This window comes from Hibiscus syriacus, unplaced genomic scaffold, assembly GCF_006381635.1.
Source record: "Hibiscus syriacus cultivar Baekdansim isolate YM2019G1 unplaced genomic scaffold, ASM638163v2 tig00015787_pilon, whole genome shotgun sequence".
Lineage (NCBI taxonomy): Eukaryota > Viridiplantae > Streptophyta > Magnoliopsida > Malvales > Malvaceae > Hibiscus > Hibiscus syriacus.
Window position 1 is genome coordinate 40,897 of NW_024062370.1, and position 22,818 is coordinate 63,714.

General features: G+C 33.8%; 2 protein-coding genes across 2 annotated transcripts; both read right to left on the minus strand.

The window, feature by feature from the left end:
* Positions 1–5,167: 5,167 nt before the first annotated feature.
* On the minus strand, positions 5,168–8,198 carry LOC120208035 (protein cornichon homolog 1-like). Its single transcript, XM_039207407.1, has 4 exons — positions 8,073–8,198; positions 7,810–7,991; positions 7,182–7,304; positions 5,168–5,485 (listed from the first exon to the last, which is right to left on the minus strand). The coding sequence occupies exons 1-4, from the start codon at positions 8,145–8,147 to the stop codon at positions 5,428–5,430; spliced, it is 438 nt and encodes a 145-aa protein (XP_039063338.1). The 5' UTR covers positions 8,148–8,198; the 3' UTR covers positions 5,168–5,427.
* Positions 8,199–15,157: 6,959 nt separating this feature from the next.
* On the minus strand, positions 15,158–16,286 carry LOC120208032 (UDP-N-acetylmuramoylalanine--D-glutamate ligase-like). The gene is made up of 3 exons (XM_039207404.1): positions 15,955–16,286; positions 15,568–15,695; positions 15,158–15,288 (listed from the first exon to the last, which is right to left on the minus strand). Exons 1-3 carry the CDS (start codon positions 16,199–16,201, stop codon positions 15,259–15,261), a joined length of 405 nt encoding a protein of 134 aa, XP_039063335.1. The 5' UTR covers positions 16,202–16,286; the 3' UTR covers positions 15,158–15,258.
* Between the last annotated feature and the right edge of the window lie 6,532 nt (positions 16,287–22,818).

Consider the following 22,818-nt stretch of genomic DNA (forward strand, 5'->3'; position numbering starts at 1 on the left):
CAGTTGAATCTCGGTGAAAGACTTATTCTTGAACACTATCTCGTTTCTACAAATCCAAATTATATCTCTACATTACATCTTTCTTTCTCACACCCCACGCTCACTTCGTTTAAGCATAGGGACCTTGGGTGATACAATCCATTGGATGAACCTTCCCATTTAAGGCTGTCCGAAACGGCGCTACACACACGCTCTATTGAGAGTGCAAATGAAATCTTCCCATACAGGTATTTTCCATTCGAGCAAAACCCTTCTAAGCTCAATATTCCACTTCCATACTCCGTTAGATTTAGATCCGAACTCAACAACTTTTCCATCTTCTTTAACAGCCATGCTAAAGATTCTGGGAAAAGCAATTTAGAGAATTAGAGAATTAGAGAATTAGAGTCGTACCCATTTTTTGCTATCACTACTTTCCTCCAAAGGCTATCCAATTCCCTGCCAAATCTCCATACCCACTTGTTCAATAACGCTCGGTTTTTCAAACTCAAATCAAAACAGCTTAAACCACCAAAGCACTTGGGTTTGCAAATTTCCTCCCACCTAACCCAATGGATACCTCTGTCGGAATTCGAACCCCACAAAAAATTAGTGATCAGTTTCTTAAGTTTAGCTCCCACGGCGGCAGGCATTTTGAACAAAGATAAAAAGTAGACTGGCAAATTGGCTAACATCCACTTAATCAACGTTACTCGGTCACCAAAAGAAAGGAGCTTACCTTTCCACCCTTCCAATCTAGCATGGAATTTGTCCATTACCGACTTCCAAATCTCAATTGAGTTTCTAGCATGACCCAAAGGGAGGCCTAGATATGAAGTAGAAAAAGAACCCCACTCACAATTAATTGAATTTGCCCCAAAGATTTTCGTTTTGCGCATGTTCAGACTTAAATTGTCAACTATAGGTTAACCATATACCAACGTAAAAGCAATTTGCTCACCCTCTAACTAAAGCTCTTTCCACCACTCCATTCATTCAATTTCAACAACAATTGTGTGTTTCCTCCCACTTAAGCTGCCACATTTTTTCTCAACGATCCAAATGTTCAACCACGAGGGTGAATGTTAGCAATATCCACACTTAGTTGAGGCATATTAGTCTTTAGAGAAAAGTTTCTGGTCGATTACCTAGTACCTATAATTCTTGTTTTTTAGGACTCATATATATATATATATATATATATATATATATATATATATATATATATATATATATATATATATATAAGTAAAAATAATCTCTCTGTAACGGCAGGATAAAAGAATGAAGCAATCGAGGGTAAGAGTTCGGTCGAGTCGAATAAAAAAAATTAGAATTGTTCAAGTTGACGAGTCATATTTTATGACTCGAACTTAACTTAAAAAAAATTTCGAGTCCAATCGAGTTTAAGAAATTCGAGTCAAATTGTTCGATTTTCTAAGCAAATTTAATTGTAATTATTTATATTTTTATAGTACAATTTATTCCAAAATTTTTGACTTTCTCTAACCATATAAGATATATATATTCCTTCATATTCTTTTTACATTACAATGTTATTTAATATATCACATACAATCTAAAATTATAAAATATATTTACAGTATTATATTTCAAAGAAAGTATTTTGAGGATAAAAGATTAATGGGAGTATAAATGAGTCAAAAAATTGATGTGAAGAAAGAATTTGTAAACAATTGTAGTCAAAAGACTAAATTGAGTAAAATGCAAAGTTAAAGCACTAAATTAAAAAAATATATTTTTAATAAAAAATAAGAATTGAAGGATGAATTGAAGAAATAAGAAAATCATGCAAAATTGAGGGACCAAATTGAAAAAAATAAAAGATTTGTTATCAAAAAGTGGAATTGAAAATGCATATGTATTCTATGATAGTTTAGGAGCATATGATTCAAACTTGGTAAAAATTTGACTTAAAATGAATGAGAAATTGAAGAATAGGAAATCAGACATTAAATCATAAATTTGTCAAAATACTCATCCAAATTTTCAATTTTTCAAGTTACTTGAAATTTACGACTCAAGCTCGAAAATTGAATTGATAATTCGAGTTAACTCGAATAACTCAAAATTAAAAAAAAATCGAGTTTTCAAATCGAGTTTTGCTCAGACTTAGAAATAATGAATCTTTCAATTACTTTATTTTTCCTTTTTTTTGGATAAGTACTTTATTGTTCCTTTACATTGCTCTTAATAGGATCTTAACACTCTCTAAAACAATTTATTACCAAAATCAATGATTTAAATTACGGTTACGATCGTATTTTCGATTATGTTACTTTTATTACAATCACGGACATAACGAAGTCTAATTGTTAGTGTCACGGTAGTACAATAATAATTTCAGACAATATCACTATCATTGGCGGAAAATATTACAATAACACACCACTGTTTAAATTCCTAATTAGAACTGCCACATTTTTTCTCAACAATCCAAATGCTCCTTAACACTTTTCTAAAACAACTTATAATTTATTACTAGACGTCATTGTAGACATACTAGACGCCATCAAAATGATTGTAGGTACACGGTAATACAATAATGATTTCGAACAACACTATTATCACTATACAACAGGTGTTATTATAATAGCATACCGCTATTTAAATCCATTACGAGAACCTACCGAAGGAAATAACAGTAGAATGTTCTCGGATCACCCATTCTTCTAAGGATACCATATATATGCATCGGCATATTGGTACGGAGCCAATGACCCATAGTTTAATTTCAGTTACTTTTGAACATCAGACGCTTGGTTAAGCAAATTAAACTCAATCCATCCAAAATAAGAAAACATTAGATTATGATCACAAAGAAGTCAATGACTTTCATCATCATCGAAAGAAAAAAATCTAACCAAAAAAAAAAACTAGAAATCCTTCAACAGGACCCAATTTGTTTTTATCAGAAATACACATTTATCAACAACAGAAAATCAAAAGAGTTTGAACATATCCGTACCCAACAGACCCAGATTGTAGTTTAGTCAGAAGAGGAGGAGGATTCGGCGGCGAGTTTCTCCAGGGCTTTCTGGTGTGCCCAAGTCTCAATAGTAAATCGGGCTTGGCGTTGAGGCCGACACCAAGGATGACGATGGTGAGGAAGCTGGTGACGTAACAAGGTAACTCCAAATCCTCCCATTAGCGGGAATGCCCAGGAGGTGGCGGGGTCCGGTTGAAGAGGTAACCGTTGGGTCGGTCCTGATGGCCCGGAGAAGTCCAGCGACTTGGAGTGGCGTGTGAAGAAAAGGTCCGGTAGAGGAGGCGTTGGCGGAACACGTTGATGAAGACCATTGCTGTGGTGGCTGAACCCGAAGTCTGATAATCAGTTGAGGGAAAGGGGGGGATTTTGTTTGTTTTGTAGAGGAACAAGAGCTCTCTCCACGGCGTCGTCCTATGTTTGGGCTCTAATGAACTATTCACGCCAGACCCATGGGGAGCGGCACGATATGGTCCACGGTTTGTATATAATTGTGAATAAAACTCAACTCGATTCAAAATTATCTTTTCAATCCGTAAAAAAATTATATGAGATCTTAGGTTCGAGCATATGCGTTTGTAAGGTTTGTCTGCGCGCTAAGGATGAGCAAAACTCAACTCGAATTGACTTCAAGTTGTAATTTTATAATCTCAACTCGAAAAATTTTCAAGTTCAAATCGAATTGTGAAATAAAACTCGAATAATTCGAATAGTAACTCGAATAATTCGAATAGTAACTCGAATAATTCGAATAGTAACTCGAATAACTCAAATTTTTTAACAATTAATGAATAAATATTCAAATTTAAGTTTAGTCCATCGACTCTGTATGATATATGTATATCACATATGAAAAAAATGAATAAATATATATTGTATGTGGTTATAAAAAACCATTAAAATGGAATTAAATAACATAATATTATAAATATTTATAATTAAATTTAAACAAAAACTCAAAAAATTGACTTAACTCGACTCGAAAAAAATTTCAAGTCAACTTCAAGTTATAAAATAAGATTCGTCAACTCGAATAACTTGAAATTTTTTGACTCAACTAAAAAATTTTCAAGTCAACTTCAAGTTATAAAATAAGACTCGACAACTCAAATAACTTGAAATTTTTTGACACGACTCAATCAAACGTTCACCCCTAACATGCGCTATCAACAATTACCAAAGATTCTAAACAAATATTACTCTTCTAATCGCCTCAAACTATTTAAAATTTTTAAAACTCGAAGAACACTAAACTAAAAATAAATTAAAAAATACCAAAATAGAATGAGATCAAATAACAAAACTTTATAAGATATAAATATTATCAATCAACTTTTATCAAATATACAATATCATAATATCATATATGATTTTGATTTTGTATAATTATGAATATAAAATATTGATTAAATTCAAATTTTTACAAATTATTAAAACAATTATCAACAAAATATCATTTCATGTTCAGATATCGTTTAAATAAATAATTATATTGATGATCAATATAAAGATAAAATGATGTATTTAAATTTTAAAATATGTATAATAAAATCAAATTTTAATATATACATTTAAATTAAAATCGAAATTTTGTGTGTATAACCGAACAAAATCAAAATTTATATTCACATTTCATGAAAAGTCATGCGTAATACTTATCCGTATTTAAGCATTCAACTCTATGCTCTAATGTAGAAAAAGAAAAACAATAGTTAAAATATGAAGTCCAAGGAAATGTGCAAACGGATCAATCCATTTAACATGGTTAATAAACCAGAAGGGAAGAGAAGTCCAAGGACTGGTAACCTAATTTAAAACTAAAAACGAAAATTTTGAGACGAAATTCAATATGTGATAAAAATTCATAATATTTTAGGTTGAATACAATCTAAAATGTTACATTTTTCCTAACATTTTCGGTTGAACAAAAAATGTTATCTTCTTCGTAGCATCTTTGGTTGACAACCGAAAATATTACCTTCTTCGTAACATTTTAAGTTTAATAGAAAATATTAGTAAAAATGTAACATTTTTTGTTGCGGTCAATTTAAAATGATTTTTATCAAATTTTCGACTGAGCCCCAAAGTAACTGTTTTTTAACCTTGAATTATTTCACTGCACAGCATAACGACCCCAAAAGGAAACGCAGTGGGGCCATGAAAAAAGGAAGGAAAAATGCATACTTAATTGGGGAGAAAACACTCCTTTCACTTCATGATTCTTCAAAACTTGAAACAATTGTCCACAGAACCTCCCCTGTGTACCAATAAGCCGTAACAAATGAAGGTATGGCAGCCCAAGTATACAACCACTCAGTAAACACTAATCAAACTATCAACTTTTAACACATCTACTCCAGTTAGCTAAGTTTCACTTTCAACATGGATCAGAAGATACGGATTACAAGCTTACAAATACCACCTACGGTACCACCCGGGGATCAATATGTATGAACATCGACTTCGTCATGTAAAGAGTTGAACGCAGATATCACTAGCCTGTAAATAGAAGGTTATTATCAGCACACATGACATAGATATATATAGAGGAAAAGCAAATAGCAACTTCACGAAGGCAAAAAGAAAGAGCTAACGAAACTAATTACGAAAGAAAATTACGTAGACTAAAGTTTTCTAAATATAAAAGAGTTCTATTTAAATCCAACATTAAAATTGTTAAACATTCATTGCAGGTCCACACATAGCTCACATCATATCAACACGGTACCTTCTTCTTCTCATTCACTTTGAATCTGACTACCTAGTATTTTCAACCTAGTAACAGCTAGTGATGCTAAATTTGCTCAAGAAAAGCTCAAGCAAGCCACCGTTAAAGTGACAAATCACCTAATTTAGATTCTTTCCACAATTAGTTTCAAAATATGTATATTTTAAGGCAGAAAACAACAGAACTACAATATCTTTACATAAATTAAAGAAATAGTTCACTTGTCTCCAGTGTGAACATGAATGCATGTTTCTTTCAAAATGCCATTGAATGACAGATACAACAGCATTTTCATCACAGCTTAATTATGCCATGGTCCTAGTTGTAGGAATTTCGTCAAGAGAGGCAGGTGACCATAATAACTTATCTAATTCATTTTGTTTACATTAGAAGATTATAATTTCCTGTGGAAAAAATATAAATAAATGATTCTTGCATTAAGTTTGAATAATTTGCAGTTCTCACGAGATACACCTTGTATGTAAAGACACACGATACCTATTAATGGAAATAGACTCTTTCATATGTATAAAACTACATTTGTTTCACCTATTAATCCAAACAGAATCCTTGAATTTGACAAACTAGGGATTGGTTAATGGTGGGGAATTATTTGGGTTGTTGATTTTGTATTATTGGTTTTAGCTGGCAGCTTTGGGAATGGTATATGTTTGTATCTGGTTGAGTAATCTAGGAGGTAGTTTTTGTGTAGGGTATTAACATATGCATGTATGTAGTGCTGTTTTGCACAGTGTTGAGTGGGCTGCCATAGGTTTTTTGGTGGTAGTGTGTTCTTATTGTACTTGGTTCTTATGCAATATAATTTCTAAGGCACTCTTTTCTTCCTTCCAATGTCTGTTGAGTCTTTGTTGCTTGACGGTTATGAAGGGGGTTTTTAATGACATTCCTTTTTATAAAAAAAATACATACAGAAATAGATTTTTTTTTGCGGGTATTCCACAAGTTTACTAATAACATGTTCCTGGTGAAACAATGGAGTTTTAGTATTTGAAAATGAAATTCTTGAATATTAAACAATCACAAGTTTCCTGAGAAATAAATTACATCAAAAATCTGATAAGCAAGTTAATATGAAAATCTGGACACATTGGAAGCTATTTTGCATGATGCAGACAGTAAACTTGCCAGGTTATTCATGCATGCAATATCGGCACGAATGTAAACAGTAAACACATTAATCCACTTCTATAACAGGTTAATATGACAAGAGGACTAACCAAAGGTTCCTAAAATACTAGTAGAAAAGAGAGGTCCGAATATCTAGTTCTTCAAACTTCCGAGCAAATAAAAAGAATATGCTAGCAGAAAGAAGTCTACACCAATCAAAGAGAGATAAGCTTAATTAGAAATACTAAATCATGTGACAAGAACATGGCAGTCTAGAAATAATAATGTTAAATTTAAGAGTGAATTAAAAACAAAATATTGATTAAGTTCAGAAATTACCTGAACAAAACTACAGTGAAGAGCAATAAGTAAATGGCCAGCTTGACAAAACGATATTTCTTCTCGGTATTAAGATCTCTGAAAATCTCAGTGACATCAAGAAGATGCTTCTGGTTCAAGTACCTGAAACATTCAATTACCAGTCAAATATCATGCAGTAACAAATTAACCACAAAAAGTAGTTCAAGACATAACTATACTAAAGATAAGTGAGCTGATTCACTTGTCAACTTATTTTGTCAATCACTTCTAAAATTACCATTTGCAAAAACAAAAGAAAAATCACTTCCAAGATTTCTTGCTTGAAGACTTTCCTTTAACCAAACCGCACACATCTGTCTCTCTGAAATGGTGAAGAAATCTTATAGAATCCACATCTTTCTAAATATGATACCAACTCTTTTGAAAGTACGAAATACCTTAGTGAAAGGATCTAAATTAAAAATTAAAACCAAAATACTACCATGATTCAAATCTTGTTCTTGTAAATCAGCAATCGATTATATAAGTAGCGCCAACAATCAAAATTTACAAATCAACGATCTGTGCACCTTTTAATAGGAATCCACCAGTAAAGTAAATGAACTTAAATGCGCAGTTTATTTAGCGAATAAGTAAATGAACTTACAACATCAGATGATAAGCAGTAATGGGAACAGTGAAGAGAAACATGAACCAATGCCAGGTAAGCAGGAAAGAAAGGCAGAGAAATCCTTGCACAAGGAACTCCGGGAGAACAATGGAATTAATCCGAGTCGTTGCTTCGAAAGGATTGAGATGATCAGCCTCAAGATCTGATAAAGATATCAACTGTTCCGAAACAAAATTAAAGCAGATGTAAAAAGAGAGAAGAAAAGAAAGCAAAAGAGGAGGGAGAAGATTGATTAATACCTGATAAAAGGATGAAGCGAGAAGAGCAATGTTGATGAAGAAACAGATAACCCAGAAAATTAAATCCCATGCCATTTTCCTCAAAAATGCCAAAGCTCTGATTAGCTGCCTTTGTTTTCAGGGGTTATCACTTTATTTGAACAGATTGAATAGCAATGGAGTGTGGAAGAGGGAAGGTGTTTTTCAGCGTGGGAGCGTGCTTACCTTTTTCTGTTTGTTCTCACTTTCATTATTCCATTTATCAAGTGCCACGTGATCCGATGTTTAAGAAATTTTTATAAGATAAATTATGTGTTTAGTACCTAAACTATTAGTTTTAATTCGTTTTAATATTTAAACTTTTAATTTTTCAAAATCATACCTAAAGTTTAGTTTTTGTTTCATTTCAGTACCCGTTAAAAATTTAACGTTAAGTTTTGAAAAAATTGAAAGTTAGGTACTAAAATAGACCCAAATTGATAGTTTAGGTACTAAACATGTTAAGTTTTTAATTAGAGATACTAAAATGAAACAAAAACTAAATGTAAAGTATAATTTTAAAAAAATTAAAAATTTAGATACTAAAACGGATTAAAACATATAGTTTAGATACTAAATGCGTAGTTTACTCATTTTTATATTTAAAATCAATCCTGAACAAACTACTAAGTTTTACTTTTTAAATGTATGTATAGTTAAGAACATGAACTAAGTGATTTTAGTGGTTAAAAGTATGATTATTATTTTTAGAGATCTCGAATTTGAGCATGATATATGTAGAGGTATTTGAACATTCATTGTAAATGATTGAAAATATTTAAAATATATACTAATAAATCAGGTTGTTAAGTAGTAGGAAATGACTTTGTATGTAACCATCAAAATCAACCCAGATGTTAAGATCGAATCTTGACGGTCACAATAATCACCAAAGTGATTATAATATAAATTAGGATAAATTACACCATTGACTATCTAACTATTGTCCCTTTTTATTTTGACCACCTTTTTCGAAACTTTGTCAATGAAATCATCCAACTATTTAAATGCATTTAATCAAGTCACTTTTCGTTAATAGTTAATGGAAGTACTGACGTGACAGTTAATAAAATTAGTATAATTACATATTTGGTCATTAATATTTATAGATTCTATCAATTTAATCATAATTTAATAAATTTAATCCTCTAATCATACGATAACACGTGTCATCATCTAGTTAAAGGAAAAACAAATTACAAAGAGATGAGAGGGGGAATTAAATCTATGACCAAGCGGCTGGAGAAGCTACGTGAACAATGACACTAAGTTAAGCCTCATTTATGATTTGGTTTACCTAATCTTGTATCAAATATATTGAGACTACGGCTAAATAAATATAAATTAAAATTAACCTACTAATGATTACTTTAATCTTTATCTTTAAATTTTAACCATTAACCTATAAAATAATTTCAAATAAATACAAAACTAAAACTAAAAATAAATTTAAATTTAAATTTTTTAAACAGAATATATAAACAATTATCTTTCTTTTTTTTTTTTTGTTAAAGGGATGTACTTTGCATGTTATTAAGAGGATAAAACATACAAAAAGTACAACACAAAACGTGTCTCGTCAAAAAAATCTCCTTATAAGGGAGGAAAAAGAATGTACCACGATCGAGAGAGAATAAACATCGATACAACCAGGCATACAATACCAAAACTCACCCCATGAATCCATAAAAACTACTCATCGCCCAAGAGTAACTATAACCGAAACCAAACAGAGAGGAAGCCATGACACCAAAGACCAGTCTTTCAAACTCCCAACAATGAAGCAAAACAGTATTATCAAAGCAGCCCCCAAAAGCAATGTAAAACTTAACCCATCACACCCCTATACACAACACGAACCTGAACCTCATCACTCCCCTATGCACATCACATAACAAAACTTGCTTTTTTTTAAACATCTCATTTCTAATTTGCAGGTAACTATAATTCTATCTTATGGCTTTACACAATAAAGAGCCACAAAAATCACAACGCCTGGCACACCAACGCTTATGGCAGTAGACCACTGCAGCTACATACAGTAAAATGCAATATGTACTAACATGAACACAATATGGAAAAATGGAGCACAACCAACGTTACCCCACACTACAATACCCTCCCACCAACACAGAAGCATATGAACATACCTGAAACAGCAATCCATAACAGCACTACATTTTACCTGGTCACGGTCACAAGATTAGGGAATCGGACACAGTCCAGAAAAGAAAAGTTACTCTTGCACCAAAAACCCAACCTCAGCAAAGCCAATTCATATATACGATCATCATTAAAGTTTTTTTTTAATTGAAAATGGTTTCATTTCTACACAGCCATATCGTCCAAATAATAGCAAAAAGGGCCTTTCTCCACACTGGTTTTGATGAAGCTTTTAATGGTTGACTTTCCCAGAGCAGAATGAAGTCCCGAATATTTCCAGGAATCACATGGTTAATTCTCCAAGACCTAAAAAATCTTTGCCAAATCCCCCACACCGTCAGGCGATGGAAGAAAAGGTGGATGGCTGATTCATTTTCCACCCGTCACCAAACACAATTAGGAAGAGGCACACCCATAACACCCCTAGCTCAACAAATGTCGTGATTCTTTGATGGACCAACTTCCATACAAAAGCTTCAACTTTAGCCGGAGCTAGATTGGCCCACACTAGCTTCCAACACCTATCCTCCTCGGATCTGATGCAAGATGAAACCTTGTAGAAGCTCTTGGTTATGCAAACTCCCAAAGAGGTCCCTACCCATTCTAATCTATCGGAACCCACACCACACTTCTTTGCTTTATTTAACACTTGAATGAACTCGTCTCATATCCTTTGTTCCCATTCAAACAAGTTTCTTCTGATTTCGACTGATCATGTCCAAACTCCATTTGAAGCACGACCAAACTCAACAACTTTTCAGCTTTTGTTAAGCGCCACCCCAAAGATTCTAGGGAATGACGACATAAGCGATGGAACCTCAGTCCAAAAATCATTCCAAAAATCGGTTAATTTACCGTCCCCTACCACCCATCTTAAATTTCTTGCAAAAAGATCATCCGACTTGATCAGCGGTGATGAAATATTCCTTCACACCTACGAGGACTTTTTCGGATTAACGCCTTTGGGAATTAACGACAACTGGTCCAACCCGTATTTAGCTACCAACGCCTTACGCCACATACTGTCTGCTTCCCGCCCATATCTCCATAACCACTTATTTAGTAAGGCACAGTTTTTCACTCTCACATCAACGAAACCCCAACCGCCATAGTTCTTGGGTTTACACAAATTACCCCATTTTATCCAATGTATCGGTTTTCCTTCACTGATCCCCACAGGAAATTATCCGTTAAGCTATTTAACTTAGTCGCTACAGCCGCAGGTAGTTGGAACAATGATAGGTAGTACACCGGGAGGTTATTCATAACCAACTTAATTAAGGTAATCCTTCCACCAAATGAAAGCAATTTACCTTTCCAACCGTCCAATGTAGCTTGGAATTTCTCAACCATAACTCCATGGAGTTTCTCGACTGACCCAGCGGTAGCCCGATATACTTGGTTGGGAACCTATCCCACGAGCAGTAGATTGAAGAATCCCAAGCCGAAATGCAATCCACATTCAATCTCAACCCCGACGCTAACTCGAACACTTTGAACAGCATTTTAATGTTTAGAACTTGGCCTACTAAAATTTTAACCATTTAAATTAATTTATTCATCATTATTTTTTAAATATATTTTTAAAATTATAAAAAATGTTAAACAATAATATTTAAAATAAAATATACACATTTCTTTAACTCAAAAGTAAAAATTAAAAATTTTAACTTTTGAATTTGAAAATTATATTTTAGTGTCAACATTATATTTTTATCATTTATTTGTTATCATATGACGTGCTTATTTTATAATTTATAAACTTATAATTGTTGGATAAAAAGTGCATTTTGAAAATATTTTTCAACTTAAATGTAAAAATTAAAATCATTGAATTATAATCATGAAAAAGAGGAAATGTTAATTTTTGTCTAAAAATAATGAAAATTTTATTTTTATTTTAAATTTTGTATTAATTTGATATTAAAGTCCCAGATCATATAATTTGCTTAGGTTTAAGTCCCTAAATAAGTAGTTTTCTTCCTTTTTTTTTTTGCAGTAACCACAATATAATTTATACAAGATTTTGTAAACCAAATCACAAATGATGACATGTTTCGTAATATGATTAAATGATTAAATTTATTCAATTAAATTAAATTAGGACTAAATTTATAGAATGTATAAATATTGATGTCCAAATGTGTAATTATACCATTTTTATTAACTGCCACACCATCACTTCCGTTGACTGTAAATGACAAGTGGTTTGATTGAATACATTTAAATAGTTGGATGGCGCAGTAGACAAAATTTCAAAAATAATAGTAAAAATGAAATGGGATAATAATTAGATGGTCAGTGGTTTAATTTACTCTATAAATTATTAAATGTAACATTCTAAATTCAACATAAGAGTTTCAACTTAAAGACTCTCGATAAACGTAAATCAGAGTCGAGTATCATGAGAATACTATCTATGAATACAAATCGGATATTCAAATTCAATTCGAGAGTCCAAAGTAGGAAATAATCAGCAGGATAACAAATAAGTATCATTTTAGTCAGTCATGATGATATCAAATCCAACCCTGAGAAAATAAACAAAAAAATCAAACGAACGATAAAAAAAATCGAAAACGTGCCAAAAGACAGAGAAAAACGCGTTATAAAGGCGAAATTATTAAAAACAAAAGAAAAGAAAAGATGTAAAGAAGAAACAAGAAATAACACAAATCGGTGACCAGTACTAAGAATAACAACGTCATCTGCCAACCAGTCGTGACAATAATCTTTTAAATCATAAGAACACCAAGTTATTGTACTCGAGTGAAAATCATAAATTTGAATAAATTACGTTCTTTAAAATTGTACTTGAGTGAAAATCATAAATTCTGTAGGCAACCATGTTTATTTTCCATTGGTAAGAAGCGTCGTGGTCGGGTTAGGTAGTAGTAAGGTTGTGGTTTTGTGATAGTCCTTGGTGCAGGTTGTTTTCAAAAGCCTGTTTTGGTTTAGCATTGGTTTCCCCTTCCTGTTTGATTGCAGGTTCATTAAAGTAGTTGGGGGCTGTTTGTTAAATGGTTTGTGGTGACAGTAGTTTTATCTGTTGTATTGAGTGTAATTCGGTCTATTAAGATTAGGGGTGGTGCTGTGCTGGTTTTTTCGCTTCTGAGATGTTTTCTACCGTTGACAATTTGTTTAGTGCACTTTTTTTTCTCCATGTAAGTTTAAAGAGATTTTTTAACGAGTACTTTGCTCTTATTCAGTTTTATATTTCCGCTTATAATACAAAACCACCTTTTCCAAACAAAAAAATGTTCTTTAAAATTGTCAAAATAACTCATTTTAGCCTTTTTTTTTTTTATTGTCAAGAACTCAAACTCAAGACTTGCTTAAATGATATCAAATTGCTTACCACTTTAACCAATCCCGTGGTTGATTGTCCAAGTTTATAGAAATATAAAACATAAAGTTACCCATGTCACCGTATTTTCTAATAGTATGAGATGATTACAAGATAATATCATATATACCTATAGATGCATCTGCTCAAATTCAAGACCTTTAAGGAGAACAATACTCCCCTTGAAACACTCCTTTTAACCACTGAGACCACTTGACGGGTTCACCCATACCGCTATAAAGTAAGAAAAATAAATCATTATTCTTAGTTAAGTTTTGAGTGTTCCTAAGATGACCTATATGCCAACACCCCTTTGATCCAATGGTGGACCTATATACCAACCTAACCACGAAAACAAAATATTACTCCAAAGTGCAAACTAGAAAGAAATGTCCTTTCTAATGTCAAAATTAACTCTTTGATTATACATAACAAGAGAATGTACAGTTTTGGCCAAATGAAATTTAAGCTGCTTATTAATAAATTATATCCAAATTTGCTATTTATTCAGTGAGTCACAATCCATTATCAACCGAGTGGTTGAAAACATATTATGCAGAGAAGGCCAAGTCCTGAAAAAACATCCCTCGGTGCTCAAAGTTCCTGAATTCATCAAAGCTAGCGCACGCTGGACTTAGCACAATGGCATCACCTGTGTCAATGTGAATAAATAAAATGAATGTTGTTATCGTTACCAATATTCCAATAACAATATGAAAACATGAGTAATGTTTTAAGAAGGACCATGCATCTAAACTTGGTGTGATGGCTTGATATTGTTGATGGGATTGAGGGGGAATGTGGGGTAGTGGCGGCTGTAGACGGCTCTTTCATTCTGGTTTGGATGGAGAGTAACAGTAGGTGGTTGGTGAGATAAAGAAGATGATAAATAGTGAAGTAATCTCAGAGAGAGAGGGCCATTCAGAGAGGGAGAGAATGGGCTCTTCAGTTTTGTATGGGGGTTTATATATCGGCCCTTAGTATTTGTGTTAGGGCTAAGGTCATCATAGCTAACCGTAGGTTTACAAACTGAATAAATCTGACTGTCATAGAGTAGATTTGGCTTTGGAAGATCATGTGATTCTTTCGGTGATCATGTCAAAGGACCATAACTGACCGGAAGCTATAGAATTCCAGAGACTTCTAGGGACCCAGAGACTATGAAACTCTGGAAGCTTCAAGTAACTCCGAAGAGTATAGAACTCCGGAGGAATATTGGAGGAGGTCTTCTGTGGAAGAGATCCGGAGAAAGTATAACAGATGTACAATATTATCTGACAATCGGAACAGACGTGACTACATGAGGAAACAAACATATTAAATCGAAATTCATCATTAAATAGAACAAACCATGTTTTGCCATCTTCCCAGCATGTTCGGCTGCATCCTTCAGATTTGTGGCTTGAATACAAGGAATGCTAAGACTGTTGTCAGACAATGTCTGATGAATAATTAATCCTGAAGACCCGAAATTTGTGCATTCATGCAAAAGCAGTTTAGAAACAAGCCATTAGAAAGAAAACAAAAAAAAAAAACCAAAATAAACAGAGAAAATACAGGAAGACAGGATTTTGAATTGGAGACTGCCGTATCTCAAGATGAAACATCTCACATACAGTTACTACACATCTATGGCCCTTCAATAGTTCGACCAATTGTTCAAAACCATGATGCTTGTCCATTTAAGACCTGCAAATAAAAAACATTGCCTGCGTTTAACACGGTTATAGTACGGGCAAATGCCTACTAAAGGTTTAGAGAAAGTTGAAGATCAATTGAAGTCAATGAGACATTATCTCATGATTCAACCAATAGCACGTTTCAGATGGTAAGCAAAGTCCAAGTTCAGCCACATTCAGAGCTCTAATTAGACACTATGATGCAAAGAACGGGAAGCAAACGCCACATCAATGGCACCAAAGAACTTATTAAGAAAATTTTATTCAAAGGAAAAGATATATACCCGACCTTAGCAAGGCCACCGAGTAGAATTACTGACTTTTGTCCCTTCAGACCCATAAGCCCTGTATGTGTAGCTGCAATGTTTGTTGCCTTGCTATCATCCACCCATGTAACCCCGTGAGTATCCTTGTGTACTACATGATGAAAACCATGAATCAGAAAGTAGCAGTCCGAATACAAGACTATTAAGATTATTAAATCTTGCCTAGCAGAAAAATTACAACCACCATATTCTTTTATCATGCCAGTAGATTGATTAGGAATTTTACAAGTATAAAAGGGCTAGAAGAGCAGTCGAAACACGATAATTTTTAAAAACCTGGTACCATTAAAGAAAAGTAGAAAAGGAAAAGAATAAAAGAAAGTAAAGACAAAGACAAGGTAATTCCTTACCAACTTGCATTCGATGAGGTGGAGGCCTCAATTTCTCAATTGTTGAATTGATGGCTTCAACATGCACACCAACATCCAGTCCAGCCACAGACAATGCAGCCACTGCAGCATTATAATAGTTGTGATTCCATATAGCTGTCATGCCACCGAGTTGCAGTTGTGATGCAACTCCTATGTCAGGAACTCTGAAGGTGGCAATTTTTGCCTCCATATCGATCTTTTCCAAACAAGTAATTACCATCAACATCACATTCAAATGAATGAAAATGATTGTTATGAAGCTGTAAATTAGGAAATAATTTGTACAGATTCTTAGGAAATTTATTTTCTTTAATTTGTCTCCTTAGTTTAAATAGGCTAACCTATGATGTGAATAAGCACGTTCTATTCTCAAACATTCTTCATAGTCTTCTATATTTCGTTGCACGTTGCCAAAGCCATTTGACTTGGTTTTAGAGTTTGGGTTTCATCAATTTCATTGCCAAACATAGAGATTTCTGTTGGTATTTTTGTGAGCCACTTTGACGAGTGAATTTTTGTTCACACCACCGTTTATAGGGAGGAGGGTCAATATCAGTTCGGACATTCTGTAGATTCCGATGACTAGAGTGCAAGTGGGTGAAGCTCACACATCGATCAAAGTTTTTTAGTTTTCTTCTGATCTTCGACTTAAAGTTTTTGGTTGTTCAACCTTTGTTCGCATTCACTAACAAAATCGAACCAAACTTGATCGCAAGTCAATAAAGTGTGTTTTCTTAAGGTATTCTTCTAAGTAAAAAGGGTACAAATGTTACTCACCTATTTCTAGGAAAATATATAATTTCATGGATGCCACCTTCTTTGAAAACCAACCTTATTTTTTAAAATCCTCAATTCAGTGGGAAAACAAAAAGGAATTTCAGCTTTGGGACTGCCTCCAAAACATTCAATCCGAGTACATTCTAATCCAAAGTGTCAACCTAGAAAGTTTACCTTCTCTAACTCCTCAAAAGAACACACCATTCGAATCTCCTATAAATAAGTCTACTCAACCCAAATCTCAACTTGACGCAAGTCATCAAGAACTTAGTCTCTACTCAAGGAGAAGACAACCTGCTGAACATCTAAAGAACATCACACAAATCAGAGATTGTCAAAAACTTAAACCGGAACCTCATGCTTCAGAAATTAGCATGAGTAAGGAATCTTCAGCTTGTGAGCATCTTGTTCTGTTTATTGATAATTCAGATTTACATATTGCTCATAAAAAAGGTGTTCGAGCGTGCTCCAAGTATCCTATTGAAAGATATGTGGCATATGGAAAATTAACGCCATCATATAAAGTATTTACTTCATCTTTTGATAGTATTAAAATTTCAAATTTAATTCAAGAAGCTTTGAAAATTCCAACTTGGAAGAAAGTTGTTAAAGTCTCAAGGCCTTTGACATTATCACATCAATAGAACTTGGATCTTTAAAGAGTTACCTCAAAGAAGGAAGCCATTAGGTTCCAAATGGATATTTACAGTCAAGTATAAAATTGACGTAAGTGTTGAGAGGTTCAAAGCGAGGCTAGTAGCTAACGTCTTTACAAAATCATATGGGATCTGTGGTAACCGGTTTTCGTCCGGACACGAATTTTTTTTTACTTGGCGGGAAAAGTGATGTGAATAAATGGTTTTTAAAATAATTTGGGAGTCGCCATCGGCCTTTTGGGTCAGGTAGGTCGAATACCTAAAAATCATCCTTTAAAAGAGTTTTAAGAAAACATCGATTAAAAGATAAAATGATTTGCGTTTTAACCAAAAAATCATTATTTTTAATAATAAAAAGGGATTCGTGGTCGGTTACGTTTAAGGAAGGATTAGCACCCCTACAACGCCCAAAATTAATACTTTTTAATTATAAATTGTCTCTATTATTAGAAATTAAAAATTCAAAGATATTTAATTTATAATCCTATTATTTCAAAATTATAATTATAAAAAATATTAATTTATATATATTTATAAATAAAATATATATTTATTTAGAAATATCATAAAAGGACTTCTAGGTGCCTTAAGACAGCTCTTTTCTTCGATATTAAAAAATAAATAAATAATTAAAACAATTAATATATAATTTATAAAATAGGATATTTATTTATTTAAAAATATCAGAAAATAGACATCCAGTTGTTTTAAGACTGCCCTTTCTTAATATTGAAAAATAAATAAATATTAAAACATGATTAAAATAAGTTACAAGTAATTAAATAAGATTTTAATAAATAAAATAAATATTATTTATTATATAAATATATATTTATGGCTAAATAATAATAATAATAGTAATAATAATTAAAAGTAAATATATAAAATTAACATATAAATAAACAAGGACAAAAATCAATAAAATTAAAATGATAGGTACAAATAATAAAATAAAAACTTATAGTAAAAATAATTAGTAATTAAAATATAAATAATATAAATTAAAGGCCCTTATTCGAAGTAAAATAAAAATATAAAAACTAATAGTGTAATTAACCCTAATTATTACTAGGTGATTAAAATAAGAATAAATAAAATTAATAGGGACTAATATAGTTATTTACCAAAAATTTATATATTTACTGATTAATGACTAAAACATAATATATTAAAATTCAACTACCAAATTAAAATAAATAAAAATAACTTGTAGTGACTAATTTGTAAGTATTATAAACATAGAACACTGCGGAAAGGGTTTACCCTTTATGGAAATTACAGAAACACCCTCCCCCAAAACGACGTCGTTTGGGAGAGGGTATAAATACCCGAAACCGGCTGGCCCGGCCAGCCTCTCATTTATTCCTTTCTCTTCTCTCTCAAAACTTAGAGAGAGCCAGAGTTCTCTCTGGCTTCTCTCTGAAATGAGAGAAGAGAGTCCCGGTTAGCCACCGCTGCCGGGATCCGACCACCGCTGTCGACCGCCGTTAACGGTGGCCGGCAAATTCTAAAATACACCAAAACAAAGCCTTAAATTCCCTAAAGCCAAAACCGAGTCCTATTTAGCCTAAAATTCTTTAAACCGACCTAGATCTAAGCTTGTCACCTTCGGTATTCGCCTTTCCGACGACACAAGGAGGCTTCGATGACTATGGTTTCCTCGGTAAGTTTCTCTCCTCTTTTTTCTTTCAATATTTGGCTGCTGTGGGTGGTTACTGTCTGTTCGTATTCGTCGTTATTGTGGTCTCTTATTCTCCGTTGCTCTTTGTTTGTGTGTTGGTTGCCCCTCTATTTTGGTTATCTCTGGTTCTTCCTCCTTGGTTTTTTCTTGCTCTCCGTGGCTGTGTATGTTCTTTATTTTGCAGGTAACGGTGGCTTTTATAGCCACCACGGCGCTCCTCTCGGACTGGTTAAAGAGTGGAAACTTCGGTGAGTCACCAAACTATGTGGTGACTCACCCCATAGCTGAGACGTGGACGGCCGGCGTGATGTTTCTGGAGTCTTCGAAGAGGCGGTGATGTCGTGGCTACAGCGGGGTGGAACACCTGGAGGTGGCAGCTGGGCTCTTCTGGAAACATGAGGCGCCGCCGCGCGGGGCTTCTGGAAACGGCGGCTGGGAGCTCGGGTTTAGAAACCTTAGTTGAAACCCTAAATGTTTAGGGTTTTATTTTGGTCTGGGCCGGTTGATCGGGCCTGTACTGGATTGGGCCTTTGATGCAATTTGTAATATATATATATATATTTAATAAATAATAATAATAATAATATATTATATTAATAATAATTATAATTATTATTATGAAAAAATTAATGTCTACAGTTGCCCCTCTTTGCTCATTCTTGTGTTAACAAGAATAGAGTAAAGACGAAAAAGACAATAATTTTTTCATTTGGCCTCTATTGAGTAGGATGAAAATATTTGAAAACATCATGCACTGAAGGGCTTACAGATGACCCGAAGGTTTTTGAAAACATCAAAAAGCTCCCGAAGGCTTTTTGGAAACATCATGCACTGTAGGACTTACAGATGACCCGAAGGTTTGAAAATATCAAAAAGCTCCCAAAGGCTTTTTGGAAACATCATGCACTGCAGGACTTATAGATGACCCTAAGGCTTTGAAAACATCAAAAAGCTCCCGAAGGCTTTTTGGAAACATCATGCACTGCAGGACTTACAGATGACCCTAAGACTTTGAAAACATCAAAAAGTTCCCGAAGGCTTTTTGGAAACATCATGCACTGCTGGACTTACAGATGACCCTAAGGCTTTGAAAACGTCAAAAAGCTCCCGAAGGCTTTTTGGAAACATTATGCACTGCAGGACTTACAGATGACCCTAAGGCTTTGAAAACATCAAAAAGCTCCCAAAGGCTTTTTGGAAACATCATGCACTGCAGGACTTACAGATGACCCTAAGGCTTAGGACTTACAGATGACCCGAAGGTTTTGAAAACATCAAAAAGCTCCCGAAGGCTTTTTGGAAACATCATGCATTGTAGGACTTACAGATGACCCGAAGGTTTGAAAACATCAAAAAGCTCCCGAAGGCTTTTTGGAAACATCATGCACTGCAGGACTTATAGATGACCCTAAGGCTTTGAAAACATCAAAAAGCTCCCGAAGGCTTTTTGGAAACATCATGCATTGCAGGACTTATAGATGACCCTAAGGCTTTGAAAACATCAAAAAGCTCCCGAAGGCTTTTTGGAAACATCATGCACTGCACGACTTACAGATGACCCTAAGGCTTTGAAAACATCAAAAAGCTCCCGAAGGCTTTTTGGAAACATCATGCACTGCAGGACTTACAGATGACCCTAAGGCTTTGAAAACATCAAAAAGCTCCCGAAGGCTTTTTGGAAACATCATGCACTACAAGACTTACAGATGACCCTAAGGCTTTGAAAACATCAAAAAGCTCCCGAAGGCTTTTTGGAAACATCATGCACTGCAGGACTTACAGATGACCCTAAGGTTTGAAAACATCAAAAAGCTCCCAAAGGCTTTTAGGAAACATCATGCACTGCAGGACTTATAGATGACCCTAAGGCTTTAAAAACATCAAAAAGCTCCCGAAGGCTTTTTGGAAACATCATGCACTGCAGGACTTACAGATGACCCTAAGGCTTTGAAAACATCAAAAAGCTCCCGAAGGCGTTTTGGAAACGTCATGCACTGCAGGACTTACAGATGATCCTAAGGCTTTGAAAACATCAAAAAGCTCCCGAAGGCTTTTTGAAAACATCATGCACTGCAGGACTTACAGATGACCCTAAGGCTTTGAAAACATCAAAAAGCTCCCGAAGGCTTTTTGGAAACATCATGCACTGCAGGACTTACAGAGGACCCTAAGGTTTTGAAAACATCAAAAAGCTCCCGAAGGCTTTTTGGAAACATCATGCACTGCAGGACTTACAGATGACCCTAAGGTTTTGAAAACATCAAAAAGCTCCCGAAGGCTTTTGGAAACATCATGCATTGTACAGATGACCCTAAGGCTTTGAAAACATCAAAAACCTCCTGAAGGCTTTTTGGAAACATCATGTACTGCAGGACTTACAGATGTGGGAAATAGTTTATTAAGTAAAAAACTAAGGAAATCGTTTTCTTACTTTTCAACAATTTCATTTTTAGAAAAGATTGAATGAGAAACTATGGAAATCGTTTTCTCATTATTTTTCAAATAACATGTTGATTGGGTAACATGCCCCAATCTCAAGATAAGGCTGTTGGAAATAGTTTACTAAGTAAAAAAACTAAGAAAATCGTTTTCTTACTTTTCAATAATTTCATTTTAGAAAAGATAAAATGAGAAACTATGAAAATCGTTTTCTCATTCTGTTTTTTTTTTTTGAAATAACATGTTGATTGGGTAACATACCCCAATCTCAAGATAATGCTAATTTTTGTGGATTGCTTCCATCTCTTCTTAAGATGTTTGCATGATTCCTGTATTTTCGGTTTTGAATACCTTCTTCTTGTAAGGTATTTTTTTACCATTAATCTTCTTGTTCTTCTGAAGATCTGTAAAACTTCATGTTTGAATGCACTCAGATGTATCAACGTAATGCACTGTCTATTGTGTAAATGATATTCTTATGAATGCATGAATGTTGATGCAATCTTCATTTGACTTCAAAGTGGTGAACTTGGTCTTCCTTCACTTCATCATTTATTCCCAGGGTTACCTCTGGATATCAGTGTAGAAACGTATGCTATCAGCTTGCATTTCTGTAGAATCATCTGATCAACTTGTATCTTTGCGTCTTCTTAACTTCATTTAAGTCTCAGAAGAAATGTTTCATTTGTGGAACTCTTGCTGTAGTCAAAATTATGACCCTGATGCCCCATTTTGTCTTGGATAAAACCAACTTTATTTTCTTGGACTTGTGTATAAATCCCATAAAGCTTTCATCTTTGAAAAGAGAATCTATCATCTTTAAAAAGAGAATCTATCATCTTTGAAGAGTGTAGATGTAGATATGCCTGACTCAGCAGGGATTAATTAGGAGAGTAGAGTTTGTTCCAATTTAACTCTTGAAATATATCACAAGGAAGATTTATTCCAATTCCTTTCACGTCTTTACATATAATCAGATCTCGAATAAGGCAACTTGGACCATATCATGTCGAGATGTTTAACAACAACTTGTCGTTCAACCTTAGTTGGCTCCACTAGTTTCTTGTTGTCAAAATTTTCAGCTCTCCTTCTGTGGAAAGAAATCTTCATTATATCTCACTTTTAATCTTGAAGTTGAAGAAGACAGACTTTATTTTGGATCAATAAATGGAAACCATATGATCGCAACATTGGTTCAACATCAGAATAGCAGGTTCGTAAAACATTTGACAGCGCATTCATCCTTTCCTGTGGCTTCTGCTCAGACGTTCATAAAACATTTGACAACAC